At 37.9% G+C, this 14,943-nt stretch overlaps 1 protein-coding gene across 1 annotated transcript in view; it reads right to left on the bottom strand.

Moving 5' to 3' along the window:
* The window catches only part of rprd2a (regulation of nuclear pre-mRNA domain containing 2a), a 46,297-nt gene extending 35,869 nt beyond the window's left edge, over positions 1 to 10,428 (bottom strand). Inside the window, exon 1 of the mRNA XM_061882177.1 lies at positions 9,932 to 10,428. Within this exon, the coding sequence (XP_061738161.1) occupies positions 9,932 to 10,106 (175 nt within the window). The 5' untranslated portion in view covers positions 10,107 to 10,428. The remainder of the gene's footprint in view (positions 1 to 9,931) is intronic.
* Between the last annotated feature and the right edge of the window lie 4,515 nt (positions 10,429 to 14,943).

Raw genomic sequence — 14,943 nt, forward strand, 5'->3', positions numbered from 1 at the left:
TCGGTACAGTAAGAAAACAACAAAATATAAATTTTTGGGTTATTTATTTACCAAATTTGTAAACAATGTCTTGATCCTTTTAACATTGGGAACACTATAATAATTCTGCCCCCGCTAATCCACATTAAACTGCCTCAAATTGTTGCTTTGATTAAATAAAATGACACAACTTTTCTTCTACATATAAAAAGTGCAACATTAAACAGTTTCAAGTCAACTCATCATGCTTAATTCATTACAGCATTGGGGAAGCCTGTAGTTGATTTTTTATTATGTAAATGTTATATTTTTGTCAACATGTGATAGCAGGGACCCTGCCATTCAAAACTAGGCTGCTACATTACTAATGATTAATGTACCTATAGCTGGAAAATAGAACAATAGCAAAAGGAGAGACTATTCATCCCTAAACACCATGGAGTTCATGTAGGCTATATGATGCACTTACATTATTATATACATTATCAGAAGCAGAAACTCTTCATTTAACATAATGTCCTTTTTTGCTGTTCAACACACCTCAATCAACACTGTCCGTGACACACACACACACACACACACACACACACACACACACACACACACACACACACACACACACACACACACACACACACACACACACACACACACACACACACACACACACACACACACACTCTGCAAAATGAGCTAATGTTACGCTAAAAGCTAACTAGCCTTCACCTAAAGCCAGGACTGCGAGTGAGCTGAGCTGCAGTTTGTTTCTAGAAGGTCAACGGGCTCATAGTGATGTTTAGAAAGTAGTTGACTTGGAAGTGTTTAGTATAACTTGGGGAGAGTCCCTTGCTCCCCTGCTAAAATCCTATCTGCTCGACGCTGAAGCGCTGACTAGATGCGCTTTGAATATGCACTGCTGATTGGCTTGTTATCGCTACTGTTGTAACCAATCAGATGGTTGTGTGGGAGGGACAATGCAGGGTGCTGTGTAGGATACAGAGGCAGAACGGAGCGAAGCAACTTGTTAAGACTTTAGCTTAGGCGGCTACTTCATATGTTCTTGTGGAACTCGTTCGGTACTCCTCCGCACCTAACCGGAACCCCCGTACCGAAACGGTTCAATACAAATACACATACCGTTACAGCCCTAGTAGTTGGGTTAGGGTGAACAAATTAAATGCTACTTTCTCCTGTGTGCCATTGTACAATCTGTGCTGTAAACCTGAGTTTATTGCAAACAGACATGGCGTCAATCATGTTTTGACTTTTTCACTGTTTCAGAGGCATACAATGAAGACGCCTTCTACTAAAGAAGCTGACCAAAGGACACCTGGAAATAAAAGCCCAGGGCTTTTTTTTTTTTATTGCTGCAGCATTTAAAAAGTGCCAGACGTTTGTCAGAGACGGCCTTAGGACTGAGGCGGTTCAAGATTTCATCATTTATTGGCGTTACAAGGCAGGAAAGTATTGGTATCGGCTTGAAAAAAAAAATACATGTGCATCCCAAAATATAAAGCTTTGCTGCCATTACCACAGCAGCTCTCTTAGACAATAGTATGACATAGGAGGAGCCTCTGACTGGTGTGCTGGCTGGCAGATTTCACGTCAAAATACGCCAAGGAGGGACCTCAGATAAAACTGTAACCACCTTTTGAACAAATAAATGACGTGCATTCAAGTAAAACAGTTAAAAGATGTTCTGCCAAGAAAATATTGGCTTAGAGAATGGCAGACTTTATATAAAAGTTGTTTCATACAAAAAAAGATGTTAGAAAATTACGCTAGTCCGTGGCCTGTCTGTGGCGTCATCGCCACGCGCCATCAAAGCACTTTGGCGGATACCGGAAGAAAAGCAGGCGAACGGGAAATAAACAAGCCACCATTGCGATCCAGTGTGTGGTCACACTAAAGCTTTGCAAAAACAGAGATGTTTTTAAAGGCCCACTGAAATGCGATTTTGTTATTTAAACGGGGATAGCAGGTCCATTCTATATGTCATACTTGATCATTTCGTGATATTGCTATATTTTTGCTGAAAGGATTTACTAGAGATCATCGACGATAAAGTTTGCAACTTTTGGTCGCTAATAAAAAAGCCTTGCATACGATGTGCACGTGACGTCACGGGTGGTGGAGCTCCTCACATCCTCACATTGTTTACAATCATGGCCACCAGCAGCAAGACTGATTCGGACCGAAAAAGTGACGATTTCCCCATTAATTTGAATGAGGATGAAAGATTTGTGGATGAGGAAAGTTAGAGGGAAGGACTAGGAAAAAAAAAAAAAAAGACAGGGCGGTGGGAGCGACTCAGATGTTATTAGACACATTTACTAGGATAATTCTGGAAAATCCATTATCTGCTTATTGTGTTACTAGTCTTGTAGTGAGATTATACTGTCGTACCTGAAAGTAGGATGGGTGTGGTGACCACACCAGTGTCTCTGAGGGAAGCCACGCAGCTGCCTCTTTGACAGGTGCACGAGGAACGACACAAGCTCCGCTCATGTCGACGGTAAGAGCCGACTTATTACCACAAATTTCTCACCGAAACCTGCCGGTTGACATGTGGTCGGGAACCATATTCGCTTGACTGCTCTGTTCCATAGTAAAGCCTCACCTTCGGGAATGTAAACAAGGAAACACCGGCTGTGTTTGTGTTGCTAAAGGCAGCTGCAATACACCGCTTCCCACCTACATCTTTCTTCTTTGACGTCTCCATTATTAATTGAACAAATTGCAAAAGATTCAGCAACAAAGATGTCCAGAATACAGTGTAATTATGTGATTAAAGCAGACTACTTATAGCTGGGATTGGGCTGGAAAAAAATGTCCGCTACAATCCGAGACGTCACGCGCACTCGTCATCATACCAAGGTTTTTAATAGGATACTTTGTGCGAAATTTAAAATTGCAATTTTGTAAACTAAAAAGGCCGTATTGGCATGTGTTGCAATGTTAAGATTTCATCATTGATATATAAACTATCAGACTGCGTGGTCGGTAGTAGTGGGTTTCAGTAGGCCTTTAATAAGCCGCCCGCTGATTGTAGGATAGGAAAAATTCAATAGCATCATGTCAGATCTCTCAAACCACCTATGGCGTCATGGGATTTGACATATGCCAACCTGCATGCAAAGCAGCATTCATGGAGCATCGGTTTTAATTATTATTATTCTTTTAATCTGTTCTGTTTCACCCATCCATCAATCCATATTCTACCGCTTGTTACCAAGTCTCCTAGGCAGATACGGCACGCCAGCGTCCAATATCCAGCCCGCGGGTAATACCAAGTTAAATATATATATATATATATATATATATATATATATATATATATATATATATATATATATATATATATATATATATATATATACATACAGTATGTATTTTTTATTATTATTATTTTTATTTTATCCGTCCTTTTTCACCCATCCATCAATTCATTTTCTACCACTTGTTACTGGGTCTCCGAGGCAGGTAAGGCACGCCAGCATCCAAAATGCAGAGAATAATTTCACCACACCTCATGTGTGTGACACTCATTGGTACTTTAACTTTAACTTTTAAAATCCGGCCCGCAGGTAGTCCCGACTAAAAAAATAAATAAACAAAGATGTTGTTTTTGGTTTTTTTTAATTATAATTTTTTTTAAATCAGTCCCTTTTCGCCCATCCATCAATCCATTTCTACCGCTTGTTACTGGGTCTCCTAAGCAGATACGGCACGCCAGCGTTCAAAATTCGGCCCGCGGGTAGTCCCGCCAAAAAAAAAAAATGGTATTTATTAACTTTTCAAATCTGTCCTTTTTCGCCCATCCTTCAATCCATTTTCTACCGCTTATTATTGGGTCTCCTACCCGCTCAAGCAAATCATATTGTCTAAAAATGCATTTTTCCAGCAGTAAGGGGACGTCATCACGCTTGCGCCACAAAGGCGGCAAGTGCGCGATATATATATATATATATATATATATATATATATACAGTGGGGCAAAAAAGTATTTAGTCAGCCACCGATTGTGGAAGTTCTCCCACTTAAAATGATGACAGAGGTCTGTAATTTTCATCATAGGTACACTTCAACTGTGAGAGACAGAATGTGAAAAAAAATCCAGGAATTCACTATGTAGGAATTTTAAAGAATTTCTTTGTAAATTATGGTGGAAAATAAGTATTTGGTCAAATACTTATACCAAAACGGATACATGGATGATACAGCAGAGGATTGGGAAAATGTCATGTGGTTAGATGAAACCAAAATAGAACTTTTTGGTATAAACTCAATTTGTCGTGTTTGGAGGAAGAAGATTACTGAGTTGCATCCCAAGAACACCACACCTACTGTGAAGCATGGGGGTGGAAACATCACGCTTTGGGGCTGTTTTTCTGCTAAGGGGACAGGACGATCGATCCGTGTTAAGGAAAGAATGAATGGGGCCATGTATCGTGAGATTTTGAGCCAAAACCTCCTTCCATCAGTGAGAGCTTTGAATGGTTGACCAAATACTTATTTTCCACCATAATTTACAATTAAGTTCTTTAAAATTCCTACAATGTGAATTCCTGGAGTTTTTTTAACAGTCTGTCTTTCACAGTTGAAGTGTACCTATGATGAAAATTACAAACCTCTGTCATCATTTTAAGGGGGAGAACTTGCACTATCGGTGGCTGACTAAATACTTTTTTGCCCCACTGTATGTATGTATGTATGTATATATATATATATATATATATATATATATATATATATATATACACATATATACATATATACACACACACACACACACACACACACACACACACACACACACACACACACACACACACACACACACACATATATATCGCGGCCCCTGGTCAAATTTTTTTTCCACCCAATACGGCCCCCGAATCAAAAAGTTTGGGTACCCCTGGTCTACGTTGTCGGCGCGTACTACAAAGGTGGCCATGCAAAAATTTTTAGGACTTATGCAGAGCCCAAATACAGTTTAGCAGATACCAGAAGGTAAGAAAAGTTATTTTTTGCATAATATCGCAAAACAAAAAGCCAGATAATATGTCTTACCTTATACACACACACACCATAATAATACTCGTATGTTGAAGCACAGCACAGTCGTGCTGTAAGATGTTAGATGATGTTGGTGGTTTTCAACCACTTGTGCTAATAAAACATGCATTTTTTTCATGTCGTTATTTACAGCAATTACATGAAGTACAGTACCGATGATTACTGGTGTCAATAAGGAATATTAATCCCAAGAGTAGTTCCACATGTTTTAAGAGGGTGCAATTTTGCTAGCTACAGTGGGAATGTAGAATACGAATGTCAACACAAGACGTTAATTGGGAGAATATTAAACAGAGTGGATTAGAGTATGAGTAATTTATCATCAGTTTCCTGTAATAGCTCATTTTCTTCCGTTGTCCTAAGGCAGGTTAATACAGTAAACATTCAACACGTCATCATGATACAAAAGAATACATAAAGCACATACCATGGACAAAAAAATTAAACTAGTAAAAAAAAACAAGTGACTAATCTAAACGTGCGTGCATGTCTGATTAGTTTTCAGCCACTGTTTCAGTGCAGTTTTAAATGTTATATGGAATATAGTATGGAATATAAAAACAATCGAAAAACACTCACACACAGCTCTGATTACACACACAAATAAATTGAGATATACAGACATACAAATGAATCCAGGTGCATTTGCAAATCGTTTTGCTACAATAATACTTCCATAGGTCAAGCCTTATAAAGCAGGTGTTGATACAAGTACAGGTGGTTTTCAAACACCTGTGCTAATAAAACATGCATTATTTTCCATGTTATTATTTACACCAATTATAAACAATACAGTACCGATGATTACCGGTATCGATAGGGAATATTAATCTCTAGACCAGTGATCCTCAACAGGCGGACCGCGGTCCATGTACGGACCCAGCGACGTGTCCGTCTGGACCCAGCACGAATTATAGTAAAAAAAATAACAAAATAAAATAACATTTTTGTTTTTGTTTTTTTGGGGGGGAATCTTTTTAATCAATCCAACAAAACAATATATAATAATGCAATCAAATTCCAAAACCAAACCCGACACAAATATATATAATTATAATTATTATAAAATAATATAATAATTGTATTTATCTTTGAGTTATCGCTAGCGCAAGTCAACGTTCTTTGTTGTTTTTAGTCGAATATCTCCACGTTTCGTTTACACTTCTCCGTGTCTCACTCACTCCATCTCTCTCTCTCAGAGAGAGAAAGAGAGAGAGACGGAGTGAGAGAACGCCACTCTGATTGGCTGATTCCGGGGTATGGGTTGTCATCTCTATCACAATGACGCGCTGATAGACTGTTACCACCTGGGTCATATAGAGCTCATGCCCCAAACACAGTGCATGGAACCTTTCGCACCTGCCCAAAAGAACTGATCCCAGGTCAGATGTGCACCTGCCCACAAGAACTGATCCCAAGTCAGATGTGCACCTACCCACAAGAACTGATCTCAGGTCGGATGTGGACATGGCCACAAGAACTGATCTCAGGTCAGATGTGCAGCTGCCCACAAGAACTGATCCCAGGTCAGATGTGGACATGGGCCACAAGAACTGATCCCAGGTCAGATGTGGACATGGGCCAAAAGAACTGATCCCAGGTCAGATGTGGACATGGGCCACAAGAACTGATCCCAGGTCAGATGGGGACATGGGCCTCAAGAACAGATCTCAGGTCAGATGTGCAGCTGCCCACAAGAACTGATCCCAGGTCAGATGTGGACATGCCCACAAGTACTGATTTAAGGTCAGATGTGGACATGCCCACAAGAACTGATCTTAGGTCAGATCTGGACATGGCCGCAAGAACTGATCCCAGGTCAGATGTGCACCCGCCTACAAGAACTAATCCCAGGTCAGATGTGCACCTGTTTACAAGAACTGATCCCAGGTCAGATGTGCACCTGCCCATAATAACTGATCCCAGATCGTATGTGGACATGGGCCACAAGAACTGATCTCAGGTCAGATGTGCAGCTGCCCACAATAACTGATCTTAGGTCAGATGTGGACATGCCCACAAGAACTGATCTTAGGTCAGATGTGGACATGCCCACAAGAACTGATCTTAGGTCAGATGTCGACATGGCCACAAGGACTGATCAAAGGTCAACCCTCACGCTTGGATAAATAGGCCTTGATGCCATCCATGCAGTGCTGGGAGACTGTTTTGCTGTTAGATCGCGTCCAAATTTGCAATGTGCGCGAGATTGGTGAAATGCTTTCAACACCTACAACCCGTGACGTCTGCTACTTCCGGTACAGGCAAGGCTTTTTTATTAGCGACCAAAAGTTGCGAACTTTATCATCGATGTTCTCTACTAAATCCTTTCAGCAAAAATATGGCAATATCGCCAAATGATCAAGTATGACACATAGAATGGACCTGCTATCCCCGTTTAAATAAGAAAATCTCATTTCAGTAGGCCTTTAATACTTAAAGGCCTACTGAAACCCACTACTACCGACCAAGCAGTCTGATAGTTTATATATCAATTATGAAATATTAACATTGTAACACATGCCAATACGGCCTTTTTAATTTACTAAATTGCAATTATAAATTGTCGCTTTCTCGGTCCGAATCGCTCTAGCTGCTGGTGGCTATGATTGTAAACAATGTGAGGTGAGGAGCCCTACAACCCGTGACGTCACGCGCACATTGTCTACTATTTCCGGTACAGGCAAGGCTTTTTTATTAGCGACCAAAAGTTGCGAACTACTAAATCCTTTCATCAAAAATATGGCAATATCGCCAAATGATCAAGTATGACACATAAAATGGACCTGCTATCCCCGTTAAAATAAGAAAATCTCATTTCAGTAGGCCTTTAATATTTAAAGGCCTACTGAAACCCACTACTACCGACCAAGCAACACATGCCAATACGGCCTTTTTAGTTTACTAAGTTGCATTTTTAAATTGTCGCTTTCTCGGTCCGAATCGCTTTAGCTGCTGGTGGCTATGATTGTAAACAATGTGAGGATGTGAGGAGCCCTACAACCCGTGACGTCACACGCACATCGTATGCTATTTCCGGTACAGGCAAGGCTTTTTTATTAGCGAACAAAAGTTGCGAACTTTATCGTCGATGTTCTCTACTAAATCCTTTCATCAAAAATATGGCAATATCGCCAAATAATCAAGTATGACATAGAATGGACCTGCTATCACAGTTTAAATAAGAAAATCTCATTTCAGTAGGCCTTTAAGATTTAAAGGCCTACTGAAACCCACTACTACCGACCAAGCAGTCTGATAGTTTATATATCAATTATTAAATATTAACATTGTAACACATGCCAATACGGCCTTTTTAATTTACTAAATTGCAATTTTAAATTGTCGCTTTCGCGGTCCGCTCTAGCTGCTGGTGGCTATGATTGTAAACAATGTGAGGATGTGAGGAGCCCTACAACCCGTGACGTCACTCGCACATCGTATGCTATTTCCGGTACAGGCAAGGCTTTTTTATTAGCGACCAAAAGTTGCGAACTTTATCGTCGATGTTCTCTACTAAATCCTTTCATCAAAAATATGGCAATATCGCCAAATGATCAAGTATGACACATAAAATGGACCTGCTATCCCCGTTTAAATAAGAAAATCTCATTTCAGTAGGCCTTTAATATTTAAAGGCCTACTGAAACCCACTACTACCGACCAAGCAACACATGCCAATACGGCCTTTTTAGTTTACTAAGTTGCATTTTTAAATTGTCGCTTTCTCGGTCCGAATCGCTTTAGCTGCTGGTGGCTATGATTGTAAACAATGTGAGGATGTGAGGAGCCCTACAACCAGTGACATCACACGCACATCGTATGCTATTTCCGGTACAGGCAAGGCTTTTTTATTAGCGAACAAAAGTTGCGAACTTTATCGTCGATGTTCTCTACTAAATCCTTTCATCAAAAATATGGCAATATCGCCAAATAATCAAGTATGACACATAGAATGGACCTGCTATCACAGTTTAAATAAGAAAATCTCATTTCAGTAGGCCTTTAATATTTAAAGGCCTACTGAAACCCACTACTACCGACCAAGCAGTCTGATAGTTTATATATCAATTATTAAATATTAACATTGTAACACATGCCAATACGGCCTTTTTAATTTACTAAATTGCAATTTTAAAGTGTCGCTTTCGCGGTCCGCTCTAGCTGCTGGTGGCTATGATTGTAAACAATGTGAGGATGTGAGGAGCCCTACAACCCGTGACGTCACACGCACATCGTATGCTATTTCCGGTACAGGCAAGGCTTTTTTATTAGCGACCAAAAGTTGCGAACTTTATCGTCGATGTTCTCTACTAAATCCTTTCAGCAAAAATATGGCAATATCGCCAAATGATCATGTATGACACATAAAATGGACCTTCTATCCCCGTTTGAATAAGAAAATCTAATTTCAGTAGGCCTTTAATATTTAAAGGCCGACTGAAACCCACTACTACCGACCAAGCAACACATGCCAATACGGCCTTTTTAGTTTACTAAGTTGCATTTTTAAATTGTCGCTTTCTCGGTCCGAATCACTTTAGCTGCTGGTGGCTATGATTGTAAACAATGTGAGGAAGTGAGGAGCCCTACAACCCGTGACGTCACGCGCACATTGTTTGCTATTTCCGGTACAGGCAAGGCTTTTTTATTAGCGACCAAAAGTTGCGAACTTTATCGTCGATGTTCTCTACTAAATCCTTTCAGCAAAAATATGGCAATATCGCCAAATGATCAAGTATGACACATAGAATGGACCTGCTATCCCCGTTTAAATATGGAAATCTCTTTTCAGTAGGCCTTTAAGTATAGCTTGCACTACAACAGAATGTATAAGATTAAAAAAATATTTAAAAAAAAGAGTTTGACTTACATTTCTTCAAACACTTGATCCACTGCCTGACTATCATGCTGTGGTACTTCTTGTAGTCGATACACCACGTTGACAGTCCTTGGATGGAGTCCATTGTGTTCGTCACATTCAGCAACTTTCTGTCCAGCACAGCCTCGAACGAGGCGCCCGTGTCGCCCCCTCGACCCGCCGCCATGACTTTCAAACAAAACAAAAAAACCACTCGGCCCGGCTAAAACACGCCAAAGTTCGCTGGAGCTTATAACGCTCGCTAGCTTAGCCGGCTAGCTCACCGCAGCACAGCCCTCGGCAGCCATTATGTCATATTACAAAATCATAACGACTTGAGTAGATCTGCGTTCTGCAGTCGCACGCGATTAGCGTGTGAAAGCCAGGGACGTGCGTGTGTATTTTAGGATTTAAAATAAATATAGCGTGCTAAGCATAGAACGCTGCGTTGCACTCGCACTGGGAAGTCAAAATAACAAGTTTCTAGCCGGGGGAAAGTAACTGAAACGCCTGGCGAAGCCGGATATCCGGTTTGGAGATAAACGCCTAACACTCACATTGCGAGCTAAATTTGTGTGTTTTACACTTTTTGTTCAACTTTAAAATATCCTATAATGTTATCTTTATATTTGACTAGAGAACACAATGGCATGTTTTGTATTCAATGTCATTAACTAAAACGTAATGCAGGGTTAAAAGCCCTATTTCTAGCTATGCTTAAGCCTGGACTCCACACTTTTTAGTTAGGGACGAAATTCGTTTTTACGGACATATTTTATGTAAGTGACGTTGTTAGTACGTGTGTTTCTTTTAAGGGTATTTGATCATATAACCAGTTGTGTGCCGTCAGAGCCAGCAAGGCCCTCTCTGCTGGCCTATCTTAACCAAATCATAATAGTTAAAGATAAAAGTAATTTTTAATTTACATTCCCTAAATATCTAAAAAAAAAAAACATATTCTTTGCTGGCCTAACACAACTAGAGATCCCGATCATAATCAAAGATAACAATATTTTTTTATGTACTTTCCCTAAATATCTAAAAATCCTAATATTCTCTGGTAGCCTAACATAACCAGAGATCATGATCATAAATAAAGATAAAAGTATTTTTTTAATTTACTTTCCCTAAATATCTAAACATATTCATATTCTCTGCTGGCCTAACATCACCAGAAATCATAATCGTATTTAAAGATAAAAAAAACATTTTTAATTTACTTTCCCTAAATATCTAAAGAATATTCATATTCTCTGCTGGCCAAACATAACCAGAAATCATAATCATAATTAGAGAAAAAAGTATTTATTTATTTTCCCTAATTATCTAAAAGTATTCATATTCTCTGGTAGCCTAACAATCAGAAATCATGATCGTAATTAAAGATAAAAGTCACTTTTAATTTACTTTCCCTAAATATCTTAAATTATTCATATTCTCTGCTGGCCTAACAATCAGAAATCATGATCATATTTAAAGATAAGTCATTTTTAATTTACTTTCTCCAACTATCTAAAAATATTCATATTCTCTGGTAGCCTAACAATCAGAAATCATGATAATAATTAAAGATAAGTATTTTTTTATTTACTTTCCCTAAATATCTAAAAATATTCATATTCTCTGGTAGCCTAACAATCAGAAATCATGATCGTAGTTAAAGATAAGTCATTTTTAATTTACTTTCTCTAAATATCTAAAAATAGTCATATTCTCTGGTAGCCTAACAATCAGATATCATGATCATGATTAAAGATAAAAGTAATTTTTAACTTGCTTTCCCTAAATATCTAAAAACATATATTCACATTCACTGCTGGCCTAACATAACCAGAAATCATGATCATAATGAAAGATAAAAGTATTTTTTCTAATTTACTTTCCCAAAATATCAAAAAAATATTCATATTCTCTGCTGGCCTAACATAACCAGAAATCATGACCGTAAGTAAAGATAAAATATTTTTTATTTACTTTCCCTAATTATCTAAAAGTATTCATATTCTCTGCTGGCCAAACATAACCAGAAATCATGATCATAATTAAAGATAAAATATTTTTTATTTACTTTCCCTAATTATCTAAAAGTATTCATATTCTCTGCTGGCCAAACATAACCAGATATCATGATCATAATTAAAGATAAAAAAAACATTTTTATTTACTTGCCCTAAATATCTAAATTATTCATATTCTCTGGGAACCTAACGATAAGAAATCATGATCATAATTAAAGATAAAAGTATTTTTTAATTTACTTTCCCTAAATATCTAAAGATTATTAATATTCTCTGCTGGCCTAACAATCAGAAATCATGATCATAATTAAAGAAAAAAAATCATTTTTAGTTTACTTTCCCTAAATATGTAAAAACATTCATATTCTCTGGTAGCCTAACAATCAGAAATCATGATCGTAATTAAAGATAAAAGTAATTTTTAATTTGCTTTCCCTAAATATCTAAAAATATTCACATTTACTGCTGGCCTAAGATAACCAGAAATCATGATCATAATTAAAGATAAAATTTATTTTTTGTTTACTTTCCCTAAATATCTAAAATTATTCATTTTTCTGCTGGCTAAAGATAACTAGAAATCCTGATCATAATTAAAGATAAAATAATTTCTTTATATACTTGCCCTAAATATCTAAAAATATTAATACTCTATGCTGGCTTAACATAACCAGAAATCATGATCATAGTTAAAGATTAAAGTATTTTTTATTTACTTACCCTAAAAATCTGAAAATATTAATATTCTCTGCTGGCCTCACACAACCAGAAATCATGATCATATAATTAAAGATAACTGAACTGAGGATGTCGTTGTGGCTTGTGCAGCTCTTCTGAGACACTTGTGATTTAGGGCTACATAAATAAACATCGATTTATAGATTGATGATTGGAGATATTTTATCAGATTTTCAAAGTTCAACATTGTGCGTGACGTCACATTGCTGGTGCATGCATGTTGGTTGAAAAGCCCACCTAGACTTACTCTTTGAAGTTAACTGAACTTATTTTTATGGGTTTTTAATGAGTTTCCACGCTTTTTTTCTAGTTGAAGATGTCATCACTCATTTTAGTTGTGATGGGCAATTTTCTTTCTGTGAACTTGACAATAACAGTCGTTCTGACTAAAAGCCAAAATTACTTAACTGCGACATTTTCCACAAACAATGTAAAACATAAAAAAAAATAGAATATTGTGTAAAGGTTTGTTTATTCCAGCAATTATATTTACAAGGTGAAATTATAATGTGACCTAGGTTTACCCCTTGCAACTCAAGATATTTCAAGCCTTTTTCAATATCATTCTGATTGTGCCTTACAGCTTATGAAAACCTCAAATTGAAAATCGCGGAAAATTTGGGGTGTTCAAAAAACTGTTAGCCGTAATCCTAAAAATTCTAACCAATAAAGGCTTGACATATCTCCCTTTGGATGTACTGAGTTTGATCATGTATTAGTTTCACATTTAAAGCTGAATTGCGGACATGAAAGGAATTTGCATGATATTCTAAGTTTTCAAGCAACATCACACATATTTGATATTATTAATAGTATTTTTGAACGGATCTGGGTTCTTATGGGTTAGTGTTTTTTGTGGCTCCATTGTTGAATTTGTTAACTTACAGGATATTTTCACATTTATTTGCCACCTGTTGGAGAATGCATGTATATCTTAAAGGCCTACTGAGATGAGATTTTCTTATTTAAATGGGGATAGCAGGTCCATTTTATGTGTCATACTTGATCATTTCGGGATATTGCCATATTTTTGCTGAAAGGATTTACTAGAGAACATCGATGATAAAGTTTGCAACTTTTGGTCGCTAATAAAAAAGCCTTGCCTTTACCGGAAGTAGCAGATGATGTGCGCGTGACGTCACGAGTTGTAGGGCTCCTCACATCCTCACATTGTTTACAATCATAGCCAGCAGCAGCTAGAGCTATTCGGAACGAGAAAGCGACAATTTCCCCATTAATTTGAGCGAGGATGAAAGATTTGTGGATGAGGAAATTTAGAGTGAAGGACTAGAAAAAAAAGTAAAAAAAAAAAAAGGTGATTGCAGTGGGAGCAATTCAGATGTTATTAAGACACATTTACTAGGATAATCATAGAAAATCCATTATCTGCCTATTGTGTTGCTAGTATTTTAGTGAGATTAAATAGTAACTGAAAGTCAGAGGGGTGTGGCCACGGGTGTGTTGACAAAGTGTCTCTGAGGGAAGTCACGCAGCTGCAGCAGGACGGAAGCTCCGCTGATGTCTCCCGTATTACCACAATTTTCTCACCGAAAACTGCCGGTTGACATGTGGTCGGGATCCATGTTCGCTTGACTGCTCTGATCCATAGTAAAGCTTCACCTTCGGGAATTTTAAACAAGGAAACACCGGCTGTGTTTGTGTGGCTAAAGGCTAAAAGCTTCCCACCTCTATCTTTCTACTTTGACTTCTCCATTGTTAATTGAACAAATTGCAAAAGATTCAGCAACCCAGATGTCCAGAATACTGTGTAATTATGCGATTAAAGCAGACTACTTATAGCTTGGATCGGGCTGGAAAATAATGTCCGCTACAACCCGAGACGTCAAACACACGCGTCATCATACCGCGACGTTTTCAATACGACACTTCGCGGGAAATTTTAAATTGCAATTTAGTAAAGTAAAAAGGCCGTATTGGCATGTGTTGCAATGTTAATATTTCATCATTGATATATAAACTATCCGACTGCGTGGTCGGTAGTAGTGGGTTTCAGTAGGACTTTAAAGTGTTCTTTCTTTATCCATAATTATGTTTAAAGAAGCTAATATTTTCCCATGTGTACACTTTGTGTTTTTTACCCTCTGATCGTTAGTAAACTATGTGTTTCACCTTGAAGGCTGGAATGTCTACCGGGAGTAGAATGTAATCCCTTTTTGTGCAGGAAGCCTTATGGGCTGTATTTGTTTCTTGGCGGGTGGCACTGCTTTCGTACTAAATAAGCAGACTCTTTCCGTTTGAATTTTAGAC

This window comes from Nerophis ophidion, linkage group LG21 (genome assembly GCF_033978795.1).
Source record: "Nerophis ophidion isolate RoL-2023_Sa linkage group LG21, RoL_Noph_v1.0, whole genome shotgun sequence".
Taxonomy (NCBI): Eukaryota; Metazoa; Chordata; class Actinopteri; order Syngnathiformes; family Syngnathidae; genus Nerophis; species Nerophis ophidion.